This window comes from Leptinotarsa decemlineata, unplaced genomic scaffold, assembly GCF_025532065.1.
Source record: "Leptinotarsa decemlineata unplaced genomic scaffold, Ldec_3_MD MMD2_tig00002082_RagTag_RagTag, whole genome shotgun sequence".
Classification (NCBI taxonomy): Eukaryota; Metazoa; Arthropoda; class Insecta; order Coleoptera; family Chrysomelidae; genus Leptinotarsa; species Leptinotarsa decemlineata.
Genome location: NW_027412573.1, coordinates 9,209,428 through 9,231,843, shown reverse-complemented (window position 1 = coordinate 9,231,843; position 22,416 = coordinate 9,209,428). Strand labels below are relative to the sequence as shown.

General features: G+C 35.3%; 1 protein-coding gene and 1 pseudogene across 1 annotated transcript; both read left to right on the top strand.

Annotated features, from left to right (window-relative positions):
• The first annotated feature begins 261 nt into the window (after nucleotides 1-261).
• Nucleotides 262-1,017, top strand: LOC111504955 (small ribosomal subunit protein RACK1-like; annotated as a pseudogene).
• A 16,473-nt stretch (nucleotides 1,018-17,490) lies between these two features.
• Nucleotides 17,491-22,070, top strand: LOC141482924 (uncharacterized). Its single transcript, XM_074176966.1, has 2 exons — nucleotides 17,491-18,858; nucleotides 18,947-22,070. Exon 2 carries the CDS (start codon nucleotides 20,445-20,447, stop codon nucleotides 21,792-21,794), a length of 1,350 nt encoding a protein of 449 aa, XP_074033067.1. The 5' UTR covers nucleotides 17,491-18,858; nucleotides 18,947-20,444; the 3' UTR covers nucleotides 21,795-22,070.
• Nucleotides 22,071-22,416: the final 346 nt, after the last annotated feature.

Genomic DNA, 22,416 nt, shown 5'->3' with positions numbered 1-22,416 from the left:
GGAGACTCTAGAAAGAATTCTCTTCTAAAACAAAAAATCATCATTCATTAATCCACTCCACTATCCTCAAAAATATCCCCCACGAACAACTTTTCAAGATTTTACGCCACTACCAACACACGAATAAAAATGAACTATGGTAAGTTCCCTGCACATCAGGCAAAAATAGGCATTGATGTGAATCCATTATGCTCTTGTGACAATTTTTCTTTGGCGGATATAAATAACATCCTATTCACATGTCCCAACTTCCGGATTTCTTAAATAATTTACTTTCTTCTCCTCTCTGGAACTTGGCTGCTGGCAAAACTACTAGACGATTTGAAGATCATACTAAGGATGTATTGAGTGTCGCATTCTCGGTTGACAATCGCCAGATAGTTTCTGGCTCTCGAGACAAGACCATCAAGTTGTGGAACACCTTGGCAGAATGAGAGTACACGATTCAAGACGATGGACCTTCTGATTAGATTTTCACCCAATCACGCCAACCCCACCATCGTTTCTGCTGGCTGGGATCCTATGGTAAAGGTGAGGAACTTGGCCAATTGCCGACTAAAGATTAATCATTCTGGCACACTGGCTATTTGAACACTGTTACCGTTTCTCCAGACGGTTGTATGTGCGTCAGTAGTGGCAAAGACTGCAAAGCCATGCTCTGGGATTTGAATAACGGCAAGCATTTACACACCTTGGATCACAATGACATCATTACTGCACTATGCTTCTCACCTAATATGTACTGGCTTAGTGCAGCTTTTGGCTCCTCCATCAGGATATGGGATCTGGAAAGCAAGGAAATGGTTGAGGATCTCAGGCCGGAAGTTGTTTCGCAGAACAGTAAGGCTGAACCTCCTCAGTGTTTGTCTTTGACATGGTCGACAGATGGATAAACTTTGTTTGCAGGTTACTCTGATAATACCATCAGAGTATGGCAAGTTCGTGTGTCTGCATACTGATTTGTTTTTACTTTTGACGTTGTAAATAAAAATATTTGTGAATAAACTGTCCGAAGAATACGGATGATATCTGTATTTATATAGTCTGTGAGACGTATTCCAAAGGTGTAGTCGACCTTAGATACATAATGTATTGCCTCAATAATCGAACATGGCTTCTTTCTTGCTCCAGAAAAATCAGCTGAGATGTTCTTTACTCGGCATACACTGAGAGCCGAAGACAAGTCAATCTTGGCTCTCTGTCTATCCCAATTGTACTCAATTATCAATATTTGAGGTTAATTTTAGATAATGAGCTTACATGGAAGAAGCATATCAACTATGTTCAAACCAAATGTGAAAAAGGCATAAACATAAACAGAACTTCATTATTATTCTACAGGTCGTACATTCGATCCATACTTGATCACGGATGTATATTGTATGGATCAGCCGCAGATTCGAATCTGTTACTAATACACCGAGTGCAAGCAAAAGCTTTAAAAATTTGTCTTGGCGCCTTTAAATCATCTCCAACCCCAGCTATACTTGCGGAAGTTCAGGAACCTCCTCTCCTACTACGCAGACATTTTCTGTCCTGCAAGGAATTAGTCAATATCAAATTATATAGTAATAACCTAATGGGGACCATTTACAGTATATCAATTGAAAATCTCGGTAATCAATACTAGAATCACAAAAACAATCCCCCTTTGACTGAAGCCTTCGCCGCAATATCAGAGAGGATAAATGACATCAACTGTCAACATATTGTTTCAGTTTCAGCTGGAATTTTCTATGTTGATGTTCAAACCAACAGTCATATTCCCCAACTTCTCAGTGAATTCTCAACTCGAACAAGCTCTAACAAAATCGGTACTGGGAATAATTGAATCTTCCAACACAATATACTGTGATAGGTATATAGAAAACAATTCTCAATTCCACCTTCCCAATAAAACTTCGATTTACACAGCAGAGGCTTATGAATAGAATAGAATAGTTTATTGGCTACGTGATACAGTTGAACAAATATTTGTAGCAAGTCAAAACATAAAAATTTATAAATATGACGTCATATAAACAAATAAAACTATCACAATGCTTGTATAACAGAACAGTGTACATAATAATAAAAACAATCAATCACTAAAGTTAAAAATAAGAAAAATTGTTACTAACTCAAAGTCACATGAATTATCTATGTTGTATAACATGTATTCATCTGTAGAATAAAAACAGTGATTCAAAAAAAATGATTTCAGTTTTGGCTTGAAACACTAGAAACTGAGTTGTTTTATGTGACATGGTAACTCATTATAGAATTTCAAATTCAATGAATTATTATGTGAAGTGCTCAGTCTGAATCTCTCAGTTCTTATCAGATTTCCTGATCTTGTAGGATATTCATGTTGTTGCGATTGTAAAATGTATTTTGATTTGATTTTATGAATTTCAATCAACGTTTCATATACAAAAGCTGTAGGAAGCGGCATAATTTTGAGATGAATAGAAAGTGGGCGACAATAATCTTTAAAGTTGGCATTAGATATTAGACGTATAACTCTTTTTTGCAATATAAAAATGTTTTTGGAATGACAAGAATCCCCCCACAACACTATGCCATATATCATGTGACTATGGAAGAGCCCGAAGTACGAAGATTTTGACCGCTCTGATACCCGCGAAATCCTTCAGTCTACGAATCATAAATATTGCCCTTGATAATTTCTTGGCCAGTTTGTCAACATGACATGACCAGTTCAATCTGTCGTCTATATGAATCCCCAGTAGCTTAACACTTTTACCCGAGGTTAAATACGTATTCGTGGAAACTATAAGATTTTGATTTTTAGCCTCATTAAGGAGAAGTCTATTTGAAACAAACCAGTTACTTGCAGACTTCATGGTGGCGCTGGCAGAAACACTCAAATCATTAACAATACCGTGACAATCCACCAAAGTGGTATCATCCGCAAAAAGAAAACATTTTTTAGGAAGTATATGGTAGCATAGGTCATTTATATATAGTAAAAACAAGATTGGTCCTAGTACAGAACCCTGGGGCACACCATGTTTGACAGATTTCACATTTGATTTAATCCCATGTAATGATACACACTGTGATCTATCGTGCAAATAGGATTCAAAGAATTTAAGGGACAGTCCACGGATATCATAATAGGAAAGTTTCTTAAGCAGAATATTATGCGAAACACAATCAAATACCTTCGATAGATCGCACAACGTTATGAATGAATGTCTGCCTCCACAAAACCTATCACTATACTGGATATGATATTCAAAAAAGCTTCGATTGTGGACTTACCCTTTCCATACGCAAATTGTCCAGGGCAGAAAAGACAATTAGCTTCTAAGTATGCTAATAATCTGCTTTTGGCAATTACCTCGATAACTTTTCCATGTATAGGTATTATTGAAATAGGTCGAAAGTTGTCAATAATATGAGGATCTCTTTTTTTAAAAAGAGCTAGGACTACAGATTTTTTCAATATTGCGGAAAAAACCCCTTGAGAAAAACATTCATTTATTAATAGGGATAATGGATACGCAATCATATTGGCAATACTTTTGATGATCCCACTGTTAAGCTCAAAAAAGTCCGAACAACTGGAGTTCTTGAGAGACTCGATACTTTCCATTACTTCCAGATTTGAGAATTCATTGCCAGCTCAAAGTTTTTTTCATGTAAAGTCACCTTAAACGAAAAATGCTTTACTTCAAACTCTTTTGTGGGTTAAACATAATGGCGAAGCCAGTTCAGTCATTTTATCGGATTCCAAATCAGTCCTTCTTTCCCTTACTAACTATAAAAGACATATCAATAAAAATTCACTCATTTTTGAAATTATAAAAATTTTAGAGTACTTCTTCAGTAATGAAATTGACATTGTTTTCATTTGGATCAAAGGCCATTCGGGTATTGTCGGAAATGAAAAAGTAAATTTGGCAGCGAAAGAAGCCACCTCTCTAGAATTGATAACTAATATCAGCTCCTTGCAAGATATATTCTCAGACGTTAGATATGAAATACCACTAAATTGGGGGAGACTCTGGAAAGAATTCTCTTCTAAAACAAAAAATCATCATTCATTAATCCACTCCACTATCCTTAAAAGTATCCCCCACGAACAACTTTTCTGCACACATCTGGCAAAAATAGGCATTGATGTGAATCCATTTTGCTCTTGTGACAATTTTTCTTTGGCGGATATAAATCACATCCTATTCACATGTCCCAACTTCGAACTGTACCGGACGGATTTCTCAAATAATTTACTTTCCTCGAATGTTTCGTTTCTAACTAATATAACAGTGCTTTTAGCTACACTAAATGAAAATATATACAACACAATTCTAAAATTCATAATTCAATCCAAAATATCAATATTAAACTGAGAATACAGTACAAAAACACACTTTTGTCTATTTTTTTGTCTATGGTTTTGAAAACCATTTTGAAAATGGTGTAATAGCCGAAACTAGTGAACAATAAAGAAATATCGTGTAAAATAGACAAAAGTGTGTTTTTGTAGTGTATCCTCAGTGAACATGAATTTCCACAAAATAAACAAGTCGTCAATCAAAGAAGATCAATATAAAAAGTAGTAACTCTTTTGATTCAAAAATTCTGTGGCAAAATAAACTCCGGTTTGATGCCGGGGGGGATATCATATTTCTACTCGTATTTTGTATTTTTCCATTTTACTTTCACGAACAAATTTTATTCGCTTAACAAAAATGGCAGCACACAGAAACTGATACATGTCCATTATTTCATTGAAACAATGGCAACATACTAAGCCCTTGAATGCCGAGCCTGACTTTTTAACAAGAGAAGAATCGTGAATCATCATTTCAATTCCACCTGCCAGAGTTTCATAAAATATATTTACGTCCTGTCTGGAGAGTATTTGCCAGGTTATGTTAAAACTCGTTCTCTGAACGACTTTTCAGCAAAATTTACATATTTACTCGGAACTGAGAGTTTGAGGCTAGATTGGAAAAGTTATCGAGAGAGTTCCAAATCAAATTCTCATAAATATTTTGATGATAATGAGTTTTCGAAGGAACATGAGCACGCTATGAGTTTCTGAAGTGCTCTCATCACGCGAAATATTCCTGTGAACTTTCACATTATCGATATTGAGTCTGAATGGAGAATTGCGTGTTCAGTGTCAGACATACTGAAAAAATTCAACTTTCAACATGTCGGAGATCCGATCCTATTCAGTAATCGAAAAAAAATCTTAAATTATAATCAGTCAATCTATAAGTTGCTCCTGAAAGTTTTTGATAACTGTTAAGCTTCTGTAAGTTTCACCTTTTCACTAATTTTGTTTGCTTTAGAAGCTTCTGAAAGTGGCTTCATTGCCACCTTTGGAAGAAACTTTTTTTCAATTCAGTTCAAAAACGATATAAACACAAGATGGTATCTGAGTACGATTCAACATAGTACGATTCAACATGCAATAAAATCAATCGAATTTATATCACCCTGTATTCACAATTTACCAAAGTAATTTTTGGGGCTTATTGGAAAGTTCAAAAAGCTCGAAAAGCGGGTGCCCCACGATTTGAACGATCGACAAAAATTGTCACGTTTCTTCTTCGCTTCTGCGCAACCAAAACGATCCTTTTTTGGATCGGATCGTAGACCTTCTACGACAACAGAAGATGTTCAGGACAGTGGTTGGACAAAGAAGAGCCACCCAGGCACTTTCCTAAGGCGAAAACCCAATAAAGAAAAACCATGGTTTTTATATGGTGGTCAGCGGCTGGTATGATTCATTATAACTTTCTGCAAACAGGCCAAACCATCACAGCAGAGTCCTATTGCGAGGAAATCGACGAAATGTACTGAAAATTGCAGCAGCCGGCATCGGTGGACAGAAGAGGTCCGATCCTGCTCCACGATAACGATCGTCCGCACGTTTCACAAACCACCATCCGAAAATTAAACGAATTGGGCGTCAAAGTTTTGCCTCACCCACCATACTTCCCAGACCTCTCGCCAACCGACTACCATTTTCTCAAGCACTTTGATACTCCAATCAGGACCAGGCGGAACTGGCCTTCGTCGACTTCATCGAATCCCAAACACACAGTTTTTATGCTGGTGGAATTAATCGACTTGTGTTACGTTGGCAAAAGTGCAAATGGCGCTCATTTTAAATAAACTGAGTAAGTATTCACTGAGATGTTACAATTTGAAATAGACTCATTAAAAAGGACAAAGCTTTTGAAACAACCTAATATCTGTTAGTCCAATCAATAAGTTCAAAAACATGAAAAATAGAGATAAAGGTCCTATAAATATGAGCTACAGCTCATTCGATTCGGAATTACCTCTAGAAAAATGTTTTTGAAGGATTTTGGTGCAGGTAAAAAATTGCAATTGTTATCAACAAAATAAGATTTAAAAAAAATGTTATTTAGTTTTTCGTTAATAACTCAAAAACTATTAATATTTAAGCAATTTTGGGAAAAGCTCGTTAAAGAGGAGGAAATTTTCGATCAAAAAGTCCCAACTTCCGAAAATCCATCTCCATTATTTATAATTTTAATTTTTCGTTGAAAATAAGGTTCCGCGCGAGTGTTACGGCATCATGTTATCGAAAGAAATAATTTTTTTATAACATAAAATGTCATCTTAAAAATTTGAAAAAATTTGTTTACCTTCTTAACACTTGAATGAATCGATTTCCGTAGCATGGGGATTTTCTTCAGCCCTCACATGATTGTTATGGAAATTTTGAATGGCATTCCGAGAAAAATTTGCTTCGTCTGTGAACAAAATTTGTGTCTCAAACTGCGGATTTAGTGCAATACTTTGTAGATACCACTGACACACGCTGTGGAAAATCTCTGGGGAGTAATGCCTGCACTCTTGAAATATGGTATGGGTATAACAAAAAATCAACCAAAATACGCCAAACAATTCAATGACAAATATCCAGAGTTCTAGCGATCTTCCTCGTACTCATCTCAGGATGTTCCTCAATTTCTTGCAGCACCGCTGCCTCAATTTCAGGAGTTCTTACTACACGAGGTCTACCTTCCGGAGTCCCTTTCTTGAAACTACCAGTTTCCCCAAGTCGACGATGAATATTTGAAAAGGTTCGGCTATCTGGTTAGGCACGATTAGGATATCTTTCCTGATAAATGCGCCTGGCTTCTGTTGCATTACCATCGGCAAGGCCATATACGTAATGCATTTGCGCCATTTCCGCATTCGTATAATTTACCATATTTACTGATATTCAGAAAAACAGAGGACTACCAAAATAACTTCAATAACACTTCAAAATCAGTCAAAACGCGCTGTGACAGTTTTTAACACCAACACCTTACTTTAAACCAACATCAATATTAGCTACTGACGTTTGTACATACAGAGAATTCGTTTTTTATTGCTAAGGTGGGTACGCTGTTTTTTCTGCTTTTAATCTTTAAAAGAAATCACATATTGACAAACTCCATATTTCCAAGAGGTGCAGTAAATGAATTCTGCTACTCGTCATTTATTCCAGGATAACGAAATTTATGTTTTCAAAAATTATTAAGCGGTGCTGCGTTATGACGTAATTTTAATTGAGAACAGTGCATCTGACAACAAACAAATACCTTTTAGATCCTCAATTATTTTGCAAGAAATCTGATCTCTTACTTTGCTTTCAGTCGATGCACGATACCGCATCAGATTTTTAAGGAATTTATCCTTAAGTAAAGCAATTTTTAATTTTTTGAGCGAAAACCATGCGTCGGACAAAGAAAACCCAGCAAATCAAATGTGCTCAAAAATGTATGAAGATTTTAAAAATAATTTTTAATTCAAGATAAAGCAGTGAAGTAGTATTTTTTTCGCCAAAAATATACATTTCAAAACTCGTACGTAAGCCACTGGCAGAGAAAATTAAGAAAATTGTACATCAGAAAATGCGCCTTGAGGCATGGAACATATGTTCCAAATATGCCAAAGATGTCTACAAAATTATCTCAGTTATTATTATTAAAAAACTGATTATATATATATATATATATATATATATATATATATATATATATATATATATATATATATTACAATGTAGGTTTTCACGGATGGTAGAATATGATGTGTTGTTCTTCCGGGTGTTCATCCGTTGGGTACTATTCGATAGTCGACGTTTCGCCATCATCTCAGATGGCATTATCAAGACGAGTTACTGCTTCGCTTCGACCTTCGACCAGTTACACCTCTCGAAGCGAAGCAGTAACTCGTCTTGATAATGCCATCTGAGATGATGGCGAAACGTCGACTATCGAATAGTACCCAACGGATGAACACCCGGAAGGACAACACATCATATATATATATATATATATATATATATATATATATATATATATATATATATATATATATATATATATATATATATATATATATATATATATATATATATATATATATATATATATATATATATATATATATATATATATATATATATATATATATATATATATATATGAATATTAGAATATTCCATATATTTTATTTTGTTGATTATTGATGTTCGTTACCTATGTTATGATATTTATGTTTCAATAATTGTGTGTAAGGCTCATTAGCCTAATTTTATTAAATTGACTACAATTTTATTATGTCACAAAAATTTTAGTGAATTATACATGATTTTATACATATAACTCTCATATAGAAATGCAACTGAGCCCTATTTTGAAGTGTACTAATTATTGTCAATATTTGGAATAAGTAAATCACCCACGCACAGGCACTGCCTTAGTGGATACTTGTTTATTCGAAATATCTCTGAATGAAAGTGCACTATTATTATATTATTGTATTTTATTTTAAGAAACTTATTATTATTTTGAGAATTATTTATTGAGGATATATATATATATATATATATATATATATATATATATATATATATATATATATATATATATATATATATATATATATATATATATATATATATATATTATTAAAAAACTGATTATTTTTGAAAACTTTGCCACCCCGTATCTCAAAAGTTAAGGCGTTTAGGACATACGTCCATAGGACGTTTTTTCCTTAAAATGGGTCTAAGAATTATCTCCTTGAATATTAGCATGTGTTTAAGGAACACCCTGTATATGTATATATATATATATATATATATATATATATATATATATATATATATATATATATATATATATATATATATATATATATATATATATATATATATATTCAAAGTAGAACTCATGTGAATGATATCTGATTTTTATTCCACAACGAATATTTGAAATACAAACTGAGTAGAGAAAAGTATCTTCTGTATAATTCAGTGTTCATATAGAAGTATTTGTTTCGATAGAATTTTTTTGCTTTCGTGTAATTCAATGTTTATATGAAAGTAGCTGTTTCAGGAGGACTTTCTTTCAGTTTGTGTCTGAAAGTTACTTCTTTGCATAATCTACACATCCATGTATAGAGTTACTTATTTTCAAATTGATTACTTCCTTCTTTTCTTTGGAAGATTCCCTCTTCCCTTTTTTTTGTATCAAGATGAAGTAGTAGAAAGCCAAAAACTTTCTTTCCCAAAAATTAATCACTCCTAGAAATATAACCCCTTCAATTCAAATTAGATTCCTCTTGGCTGGGCTTAAATCAAATAGGTGAATGAATGTCATTACGATGTCATCGATGACATAAGCAGATCAAGCTTATTCCGTGACATTCAAAATCGTAATTCATGAATGACGTGTATGTATTTTCTATAATGTTATCCAATTTGGTACTGAAGAGTCTTAGGGCAAGTGTCTTAAGACGAAACATCGGTGTATACCAGTGAGGGTGACAGTGTTCCATGTAAGTGCAATTCATTACCATTCATTCAAAGTAGAACTCATGTGAATGATATCTGATTTTTATTCCACAACGAATATTTGAAATACAAACTGAGTAGAGAAAAGTATCTTCTGTATAATTCAATGTTCATAAAGAAGTATTTGTTTCGATAGAATTTTTTTGCTCTCGTGTAATTCAATGTTTATATGAAAGTAGCTGTTTCAGGAGGACTTTCTTTCAGTTTGTGTCTGAAAGTTACTTCTTTGCATGATCTACACATCCATGTATAGAGTTACTTATTTTCAAATTGATTACTTTCTTTCTTCGGAAGATTCCTCATCCCTTTTTTTTGTATCAAGATGGAGTAGTAGAAAGCCAAAAACTTTCTTTCCCAAAAATGAATCACTCCTAAAAATATAACCCCTTCAATTCAAACAAATATTCGTTGATTCAAAAATGGATAGTGAAACCATAATAACTCATGATGCTGCTTTTATTGTTATGAGCTGTGCTTATATGCACTTTAGGAAAAAAGAAGGAGAAGAAAATGGTGATTGATCTCACCGCCCACATTTCTTTCAATGCTTTTTCACGCGTCATGAACGAGATTTCTGTTTTTATGATCATTGTGCCATGCATTCCATATTATCGATTCACCTTCAAAGAAATCTAAAAATTCCACTACATTTTCATTACTCCACTCCATTTTCAGACAAATAAATGAACTACTCGACCACAAATACATAATAAATACTACCTAGGCTGAAGTATGAACCTTCAAGAGAAAGCTATTGGAATTTCATGATATTCTACTCAAAAGTTTGTGAGTTGTGCTAAGAGTGACACTACCCAAGCTGGAAGCGTTTCTGATGAACGAGGATTGGGAAGGAGTGTTTAGTAATAGAAATGTTCAAATTAGTTATAATAAATTCTTGAATGATTTCCAAAATTATATTGAAATGTCATCTTATACTATAAAAGTCAAGCAGAAGGAATATAAAATCAAACCTTGGATTACAAAAGCGTTAATAACATCCATAAGACATAGGGACATACTCAAAAAAAGGTATTGCATAGTCGTTCATCAGTACATGACAGAGAGTACAAACAATACAGAAATAAACTCAATAACTTGCTGAAAAAAACGAAAAATGAATATTACAAAAATAAATTTGAATCCGTGAAAGGTGATAGCAGAAAAACTTGGCAAATAATCAATGAGACTATAAACCGAAATACTAGTAAATATTATTTAACCAGTATACCAATAACCAATACCGAAAACGTTGTAATCACCGATAATGAACAAAAATCAAATATGTTTAATAAATATTTTGTTGAAATAGGAATAAAAATGCAAACCAATATAAATAAATCCCAGTTCGAACAACCAACCCCAAAAGTTTTCTAATGATACAACAGTAAACTCTACAATTGTACTGGAACCTACGACAAGAAATGAGATCATCAATATCATATCAACGCTCAAAAGCAATTGTTCACCAGGTCAGGACATGATCTCGACAAAACTTATAAAACATTTTCACGATTATTTAGTAGATCCTCTAATCCATATCATAAATTTTTGTTACGACAGCGGCAATCTACCTGATGAATGGAAAAGAAGTATTATCACACCAGTTTATAAATCTGGTGAACGGAAACTTATTCAAAATTATCGATCAATCTCTGTGATTGATAACTTCGCAAAAATTTTTGAACATATCATCAAAAAAAGACTCATAACTTTCCTGAATAATAATGTAATAACTGAAAGGCAATACGGGTTTCTGAGTAATTCAAACACAGAAAAAGCAGTTCTTGACTTTGTGGAAAAAACGGTAAACACTCTGGATAGATCAGATAAATGTCTCGCTATCTTTCTTGACCTGGCCAAGGTGATTGATACTTTATCTCATGAAATTCTTTACGCTTTACGATTATGGAATCAGAGGACCGGCATACGATATTCTACAGAAGTATCTATATAAGAGATCCCAAAAAGTGAAGTTAGGAGAATATGTTAGTAATCCTTTAGAAATGTCAATTGGAGTACCACAAGGAACTGTGCTAGGCCCAATATTATTTCTTATTTATATAAATAGTTTTGGATTTTCGAAAAACTAAAGCTCATATTATCTCATATGGCGACGATACCACTTTGATTTTTTCTACAAACACTTGGGATAAGGTTATTGATGATGCGAATAATGTATTAGAACAAGTTAAAAAATGGCTAGACCGAAACCTACTTAGCTTGATTGTAAAAAAAACTAAAAACATTTCTTCTTCTGTGATTGCAGGTGATCAACCGATGGTAAAGAACAGTATTCATGTACACGAGAATAATTGGCAAAATCTTTTAACATGCAATTGTCCTAAAATTGAGAAATGTAATAGTATCAAGTATTTAGGTGTTATGAAATACCAAAACTTAAGGTGGGAAAATCATGTTGTATCTTTGACTAACAGACTCAGACAGCTAAGTAGAAAAATTTATAAATTGAGGGAATTTCTGAATGATAAAACACTATAAGAATAATTTACTATTCATTAGCTGAATCCATATTACGGTATTGTATAAAAGCATGGGGAGGTTTATTTCGCAATAATTTAACAAAACTCAAATCAATGCAAAACAAAATCCTGAAAATAATATTCAAAAAACCAAAACTTCATTCAACTGCACAACTATATGAGCACTCCCAGATACTCGATATTAGAAGCTTGTATGCCTACCAATGCTTAGAATGGATGTTTCATAACCTAAGTCGTTTCAATCGCCCCATGGAAGTTGTAAATAATACCAGATCACTGGATAATCTCACAGTATATATACCAATGTACAAAAAGAGCCACACAAAAAGAACCATTTTCTCTTTTGGGCCGAAACTGTATAATCTTCCACCTCATGAACTGAAGATAATAACCAATTTCCATAAGTAGAAACAACAAACAAAACTTTTCATTCTGAAAAATCCAAAAGAAATTTATAAAATAATAAATTATTTGATGTATTCTCTGCATTCCATAATCCTACGTTCCTGAAACTATCTCATTCTTCAATAAGGTCTAACTTTCCCTTCATAATATACTGAGTAGTTATTCACTTTCATTATTCAATGATTTATTGTACAATTACAATGTTTCTGGAGGGTTGCAGACAAGCACAACTCAAGCATACAAAATGCTTGGGTGCAGTCTTGTCATCCAACAGAAACTTTATAATAATCATCGATATGTATCTTTATTTGTACACTTTAGTCTGAATTAATCTGAATCTAAAATCTGAATCTGAAAACTTTTGTTATTTCCAAAACAACGGAGCAAAAACAATTTCGTGTTTTAATTTAACACTGCTTCTTGATGGGAAAAAATACTGTTCAAGCGAAGCAATGGCTTGAAAAGTGTTATAAGAACTCCGCTCCAACAGAAGCAACAATCAAACGTTGTTTTGCTGACTTCCATTGTGGAGGTAGAGACACCGATGATGCAGAAGGTAGTGGACGTCCAAATGAGGTAGTAACACCAGAAAACTTAAAAAAATCCACAAAATCGTTTCGAATGATCGGAAAGAACATGTTGGCTTTATATTCATGAGCATTTGTGTGAATTGGGTGCCGCGCGAACTCACTGTTGACCAAAAACAAGAACGACTTGATGATTCTCAGCAGTGGTTGGCCATGTTCAAATATAACAAATTAGAATGTTTGCGTCAATATGTCACAATGAATAAAACATGGATCAATTACTACACTCCGGAATCAAAACGATCGTCATCTGAGTGGAATCAACTGTTATAGGGGAGCCCAAGTGGGAATTTTGGGATTTACTGAAGCGCGGCAGATTAATATACAGGGGGACACCTTGTACCCGGTTAAGTACCTCCACCAAATATGAGCCCCATATATAAGGCCGCCCGTGAAAGATAAAGGATCAGATTAGAAAAAAAAATGATCATCAGAAATTCTCTAGCGTGTCAGATTAAGGTGGGGTGGGTTAATTACATACTAAAAAGTGTATATTCCAGTAATCTGACAATTTGAGAGTGACGTAAAGAAAGGGGAGGGCAGCAAAGTTGTTAAAAAAAACGTCATCTCGACATTCTCGAGCGTAGCTGATTTTTTTTATTTTGAAGAAAATGATTCAAGGATATCGAAAAATATGTAATCTGACAATTTCCGCAAGCCGAAATAAAAAAAAATTCGTCGATAAAGTTTAATGCGTGCAGCTGTGTGACACCTATATTTTTCTCTCCGCGTTTCTATTCCTTTTTAACTTTTTCTCTATCTATTACTCTCTCACTCCGTCCCCACTCTGAATTCTGTTGCCATGACGCCATCACAGCTGATCACAGAGACTCGTTCGTGATGAAGATGAAGATGATGATTAATCAATCGATTAATTGATGGATGTAGCCGTTACTACGTGGTAGGAATTCATAATGAAGAAAAGGGAAATGAAACTTTTTATGCTTTTTACCACTTTTATTTGTAACTAACATTACTGCAGTTTCGTCCTATAAGGACATTTTCAAACTTATATATTGTATAAGTAACTGCAGTAACGTCCGTTTTGAATAAAAGTGGTTAAAAACATAGAAAGTTTCATTTCTCTTTTTTTCATCAATTAATCAATTGATTATGAAAAATTAAATTTTTTTGAGCATTTTTCCAAATTATTTTATTATGAATACAATCATTCTACTCAAAAAACATACACTTATTTATTTGCATACTATTTCTTGAGTTTTTCAATTAATTAAGTTCAATTAATTTTTTTTTGTCAGATTAGGCGAATCCCCTAGGTAATAGTCAGATTATGAGACAGCACGTTTAAAACATAAAGATGAACCATATATATCTTAATCTGAAGCGCTTGAGTATTTCCAAATGACCATTTTTTTGCACATTATAATAATGGCCACGCGTTTGCTTCCGCTCGATATTTTTTTTTTCATTTTCAACCCTTACGTACAACCACCCACATCATGCAAACGATCAGATTAACATACCAACATTATTAAAAATACGTAGGACATTGATGGTATCAATATCTGACGCGCTCGAGTATGTCCATGCAACAGTTTTTTTTTACATATTTAATAATCTATAGCAGCTTCCCCCACCGATGAAAAGGTATATATTATAAAACATTTTTTTCTTCTTATCTTCTAAGCTTTACAACCTATTAGGTCTCTATGACGCTCGAGGTAATCCCCATTTTGCATCGTGAGCTCCCCTGCTACTAGTGAACCTCGTCCAAAGAGCTCGAAAGCACAACAATCAGGTGAAAAAGTTGGTTATGGCCTCGGTATTTTGGGATGTGCGTGGTGTACTATTCATCGACTATTTTGAGAAGAGAAATACCATCAGCAGTGATATTATATAACGTTATTGGAGCGTTTAAAGGCCGAAATTGCAAAGAAACGACCATATATGGTGAAAAAATGAATTGTTTCACCAAGACAACGCACCATGTCATAAGTCAATCAAAACAATGGCGAAACTATATGAATTGAACTTCGAATTGCTCCCAGATCCACCGTATTAGCCAGATTTGGCTCCCAGCGACTACTGGCTGTTTGCAGACTTCGAAAAAATGCTCACCGGTAAAAAGTCGCTCAAATGAAGAGGTTATTGCTGAAACTGAAGCTTATCTTGAGGCAAAATAAATCGTTCTACAAAAGTGGTATTGAAATGTTAGAGCGGCACTCAAATGATTGTGTAGCTCTTGATGGAGATTACGTTAATGAATAAATCCAACTTTTAATAAAAAAAAGTGTTTTTTTTCTTATGCCCGGGAAGTTTGCATTAATCTACGTATCGACAGCAATCGCAAATATTTGTCTCCATTGACTCTGCCTAAAATACCGACAGACGATGTAAAACACCGAATGGCGAATATTCGCCACATTAGTCGCTACTTGACGAAAATCCATTAATTAGTAGTTGGGAATCGCCGAATGCCGCATGTCTGTTTCCGGCTTCACCTACAATCAGGATTTCTCAGTAATGAATCATTTTCTTGCTATCTAGTATTTCGCATCGTGTTAACGGGCATTGCCACATAATCAACATACAGAAAGGATATCGTTCGCTTAGTCCCCAAACATTGCTTTCGGCAAGTAAACAACCCTTACCCATCTTGTTACTCCATATACTATTTTCCCCTCATTGGTATTCTCAAGATGTTGGCGTTAGCTCTTTAAACCGAATATTGACATGAGGGTTCATATTTCAAGACTCCTTCTCCATTATTCTGTTTTATTATCCCTGGGCACCTCTCGGGTTATGACACCAAACAAATACGTTTACAGTTCTGTAGCTCAAGGATATGAATCGAAGTCACGTTTTGTGCTCATGTTGAGGAACGCCAGCTTCAACTTTGTAGTTGATTAGTTTTCTGGAGTTTCGGCAAGACTTTGTGAATTTTATATCAAATCAAATCAAATACTTTATTGTCGAAGATGAAATCTCATTGACAAAGTATTACTATTCTAAAAAATATAAGATACACAACTTAAAAGATATTGTCGTAGATAAAATATTATTGTCAAAGTGTTATTATTTTAAAGAATATAAGTTATACAAATTGAAAGTAATATTTGAACATTCGGTGATTTCAGCATTTTGGGGTGAAAAAGTAGTCAGAAAGTAATGATATGTATGCTACATATTGAAATAAATAATAATAATAATGAATATTCTCATGCAACACATAAATGTAAGTATGATAATATAAAAACTATAAAGCATAAAAATATAAAAGTGAATGCATAGAAAATAACAGTAAGTATCAACTTCGTAAACATTTTCAACTATACAGTTCAGAGCTGAATGTAAACATCAAACAAAAAGTTAAAAAAGTCACATAGTTTAAACACCAGTAGATACTGAAACACAAAAATTGAAATTAATTGTTTATATAATTTAAATTTCTGTCTGAATAGAATTCGTCTAAAGAATAAAAGGCCTTTGAAATCAGAAGCATTTTCACAGACTTTCTAAATTGAGTGGTAGATGTTATGCCATTGATCTCAATTGGCAAATGGTCAAACAGTTTTTTCCATTATATATGAAAGACCTCTCAATTTTTGATGATATTGGAATCGGTAAACATATATTGAGCTTATTTCTGGTATTTCGTCGTGATGAAATGAAAATTTCAGCCCTGTATGTTTTTTGCATCAGACATAACATTTCCAATAGAAGTATGGAAGGCAAGGTCCAGATTTTATGGTTTCTGAATAATGGGCGACAGGAATACCTGAATCCAACCCTACACATATTCCTAATTCCTCTTTTTTGTAGTACAAACACCCTATCAAACATGTATTGGCAACACGTTCCCCAAAAACAGATACCGTATTTCAGATGGGAATCGATTAGAGCAAAGTACACATTTTTTGCCATATTAGTGCTGCTGATACTCTGACTGCCAAGCATCCTGATGAAATGTTTTGACTACGGTTATTTAAGTGACCTTCAAAATCCAAATTTTTATCAATTTGTAATCCCAGAAATTTTGCTGACATTTTGTTTTCTATTTATTGAGTACCCAGGTAGATATCTAGTTTGGAGCTCTTCAGGGTGATGATGCTAGTTTTTGAGATATTAAATGACAAGGGATTAGCATCACACCAGTCTTTTATTTTTAAAATATCCATTCTGATCAAATTGTAACGGTCTAAATTTACTTGTAAATATTGTAGATATTGTTCGTTTATTTACTATGGAATCGACAGAATTGTCATTTATTGATGACGAACTTTTCGTCACAGCTAGGGACACATCTGGTTTGTCAGTGTGCCCAACCTACATTTTCAAAGAAGTTGTTACGTTTCAATTTAGCACTAGATCAAACTGCTCTTATGTGACCTTTCAAAAACACTACCTTACCTTTTAAGATCTTTATTCAGAGGATATTAACAATGTAATTCAGTTACAAGTTCATTTTATTCATTTAACATCATAGTAATGGGAATCTTCCGTTCCATAGAAAACCATACCTGAAATGTATAAGAATAAATGTATGCTCCCTGACTAACTGCTTTGACCAGTACTTACGCATTCTCCTATTGCCAATCGACGTTGGAGATCCGAAATTCCTCGCTAGGTTGAAATAGTTGTTATTGTTTGTTTCTCAGTTTTCTTCACCTATCATTTTTTTCAGCCGTTGTCTGCCTTATTCCCTATACCTTTCCGAGAATATTTCTTGCATAGATTGTTATTCATCACTTCCAGAAGGTTTACTGACATATTAGAGCCATATCGCCTGAAAAACAATATTAGTTACCTCTGGGTTTCTGAATACTGTTTGATATTTTCGGTAAATATTCTGCATAATATGAATGCTCTAATATTTGTACTGAAAGGGAAGGTTATGGCGACTTACCTTATATGTTTCTATTCCATCGCATGAATAAGGATTGGTAAATAGTTGAAAATAGGTTGGAACAATATATTTTGTAAATATTCGTAAACAAGGTTAAGAGACAGCTGTTGGTTGACATCTGCCGAACTTTCGTAGTATCGTTCCGTCGACTTACACCGAACTAGTTCTACAGTTGTTCACGGGTGAGGGATTGATCGGTTACTCAAGTTGTCAAGGGTTGTTTTAGGGTTGCATTGCTTTGAGAAGGAGTTTTGATGGGTCATGGACTTGTTGATGATGTATCAAGTGGCTGTGGAGGAATTGTTAGATTTATGATGTTGTGCACAGCGCCCCCTTGGTGCTTGTAGTGTAGATTGGATGCACTGTGGCAACAACTGGTTAGCTGTCAGATGTGGCATTCTCTTAGTATTTGGAAGTTAGCCTTCGGTGAGCTTGGTTCGGAGTTCAAAGGGTATCATCAGACTGATTGTAGGATATATTTGGTTGTATTTGTGCCATCCTTCACGGGGATTATTTCTACAAGTCAGGATTGTATAGTGGAAGACTGATTGGTCATTTTGGTGTGGATATTTGCAGTCGGAAACTTAAGCTCTTTTGAGGATTTGTGGTGGATACCGAACTCGTGCCAGGTGGAAGGATTTCCGAAATTAGGTATGTCTGAATCACTGTCGCATCTCTCATGTGATCTTAGCTATGATATCACTTCTTCAATTCTACAACCTTCGTTTCTCGTCTCTAGATTCATAAGAAACAGAAGGCCCTCAGTCACTCATCAAGTCCCAGCAGGACTTCCGTGCAGAACACCGCACACGAAGAATCGTATAGAAAACCCCTTGGCCAGGGTAAGAATTTTACCATTAAATGTGTTTTAAATGATTTTAGTAATTTCTGGTTCCATCGTTATATCTCAACTGAATATTAGTATTGAAGAGAGGTTTCAACACTCATTCAATTTTCTTGATTTTTACGGGTCATATGGTTATACAGGGCACCCAAAAATATACTCTTGTTATCTTGCTACTTTGCTTAAATGAAAATATACCAGGGGTATTGATTAGTCAAATAGTCCTATTGAATGGGGGTTGAATCTCACCTTGTTTTTATCTGATTCTGATTGAGAATTTTCTTCCGTAGGGTTTTCTTTTTCCTGTCTTTTTTTCCTCTATTTTCTTCCTGGATCTTATTTGGTGATCCATTACTGGTCCAGCTTGTCGTGCCCTACAGGGTGATCTATCTTGGTGGTGCTACAGGGTGATCCATCTCCGCCGTACTACAGGGTGATCCATCTCAGCAGTACTACAGGGTGATCCACTTCCGTCGAACTACGGGGTAGCCTAACACCATATACCGGGTGGCCCAAAAGGAGCACGCAAGTTATAATTGATTTATTTGAATATTTGTGCTATACTGAGTTATTTGAATAATTGTTTGCCCTTATGTTTATTGATACCTGTTGATATAGTGTTCGTTTATCGTTTATTGATCAAGAGATTGTTATTGATACCTGATTGATATAGATATTTGTGAAACGGAAATTGAGGTATATTCTTCCTTTCACGATTGCTGATTGACACCGATGCGCCTACGCCTGAGCTCACGCGACGCAAACGAGTTTGTCTTACCATCCGATACTAGTATTTACGATTTCACCTACTCAATTTTCGTAGTAGTTTTACTCGACGTATTGTAGTTTTTTTTTTGAGCGTCGTTACTACCGTAATTTATGGCTGATTGAATTCGTGGTTAGATACACCGCGCTCTTGTATGGACATTTGAACATCGCGTAGTAGTGTGAATATTGCATTGTTGTCTTAGAAGCGTTGTTGGTTAAGCCCTGTAAGTTAGGATTACTGAATAAATCATATTGGGGATCTTTATCTTTTATTTCCAATATTAATTGGTAAGTTATTGATATTGTGAGTTACTTAGGGTATCTGGAGGATTAAATTTACCTGGCGCCCATTAAGATCTATTTGAAATTTGCTAAGTTGTTTAACCCACTCCCGTCTCCACTGTTTAGCTTAGCCGCGGATACCCATCTGTCCTATTTGTTACCGACAGATGATTTAGTCCCCTCTTGTGGTTTGTGAGGTGACATTTTGGCGCCCAACGTGGGGCCCTTAAAAGAAGGTTTTTTTTTTTTTTTGCGTTTTGGCTTTAGTAGGTGACTTTTGGAAACTTTGGAAAAATATAAATATTTTTTTTTTTAATTGATACCACTCTAGTAGAATAGCGTTATGGCAAGAAGACTGGTAATAAATCGTCTTGATAAAGACGAACTGGCCTATGAATTAGCATATCGGGGCGTAGCAACTGGCACTTGTGAGGAAATGAGACATCGTTTGGTTCAAGTAATGCAGATGGAAAGGTACGGCGAGAGTCTTCGATATCCTTCATATCCATTCACTTTCGAGGAAGATGAGGCTGCAATCAGAGGGAAACTAGATGATATCAGAAGGCTGATTGATGACATAACCGATTCTGGAACGAGTAGCGGGGCAATGAAACTTCAGACCAAGCTAGCACATGTGTTGAATCGTATAGACAATATGGACCCAGATAAGGATAAGGACAAAGAAACCCGGAAATCCGAACTCCTGGGTTTGGCTCTGTCGTTGATGGACGAATTTTCACATAAAGTTGACAGCAGCAAGAGAAGTGATACGAAGCGTGTGCCGGTTGCACTAAATCAATTAGAAAGCAGATTGGGAGCGCAATCATTCCATGCTAACTTAGGAGCAGTTGCTCGATCGTCTCTGACGGAAGATCCAGTCTTTGACCCATGCTCAACCAGTAAAATGATTCCGCCTTATAAATGGAATCTGAAGAAGTTTTCTGGAGATGGTAAAGGAATGTCGGTGACAGCATTTTTCGAGGGAATAGAGGAGTTGAGACTAGCGCGACATGTCCCCAACGCTGTTTTGTTGGACTCAGGTGTGGACCTTTTTGCTGACAAGGCGTATCAATTTTATAAAGATTGTCGGAATCGAGTATCGACCTGGGAAGAACTAGTGGAAGAGTTTCGAGAAGAATATCTCTCTGCCAATCATTCTGACGCATTGTTCGAAGAATTGCAGAAAAGGACTCAACACCACTCAGAAACCATCGGAGTTTATCTTGCAGTGATGTCAAGCTACTTCAGCCGCCTAGGTTGCCCAATGACAGAGGAAGCTAAGCTGAACATAGTTATGAAGAATTTACATCCCTTTTACCAAGACAGATTACGTGAACCCTTACCCACAACCATTTCAGAACTTCGCTCGGTATGTCGAAGAATGGAAGCCAGAAGGGACATAATCAATAGCTACGTAGAACCATCAGCACGTCGTGGCAACGTGATAGAGAAGGATTTGGCTTTCGTAGAGGTCACCAAGGAATTGAATGCCTTAGAGATAGCAACGGCACGAATTCCGTCGAACAATCAGTCGAAGGAGATAGTATGTTTCCGATGCGATCAACCCGGACATCGTGCTATAGGATGTGCTCTACCGAAGCAACTGGAATGCTACAGATGTAAGAGAAAAGGGTATACCGTTCGTAATTGTCCAAACTGCTCCGTGTCGGGAAACGACAAGCGACGCCTTTGAATCGTCGAGGGGAAGGCGCTCGCGAATTGCACTCGGCGACTGCTATTCAACCAATCCTTGATTATATTCTGGATCACGCCGAAAACGATGAGAGACCCTACCTTAAAGTTGAAGTCTTGGGGCGTAGTTTACTGGGGTTATTAGACTCAGGTGCCTCAGCCACTATCTTGGGACACCCAGGTTGGCAAATCGTAAAAGATTTGGTACATTTGAATTCAGCAAAGAGAATTAGTTGCACTGTTGCCAATGGTCAAGTATGTGAAAGTATAGGAGAATGTGAAGTGCCATTTTGTTTAAGAGGCAAGCTGAAATTAATTCGAGTTTTAGTGGTTCCTGATGTCCCTCATCACTTAATTTTGGGAACGAATTTCTGGAGAGCAATGGGAGTGGTTCCGAATCTGAGGCACAACGAGTGGAAATTTTCTGAGGAAATTTGCTATCTGAACGCATTGGACCATCTTCGAGGACAAACAGTTTTATCACCATTGGAAGAGGCCCGGCTAAACGCTGTAGTAGAGAAGAACAAGGAGCTCATGGGGAATAATTTAGGCTGTACGAATCTAGCTGAACATGTCATCGTGACCAACTCACCACCCATCAAGCAGCGTTATTATCCAGTGTC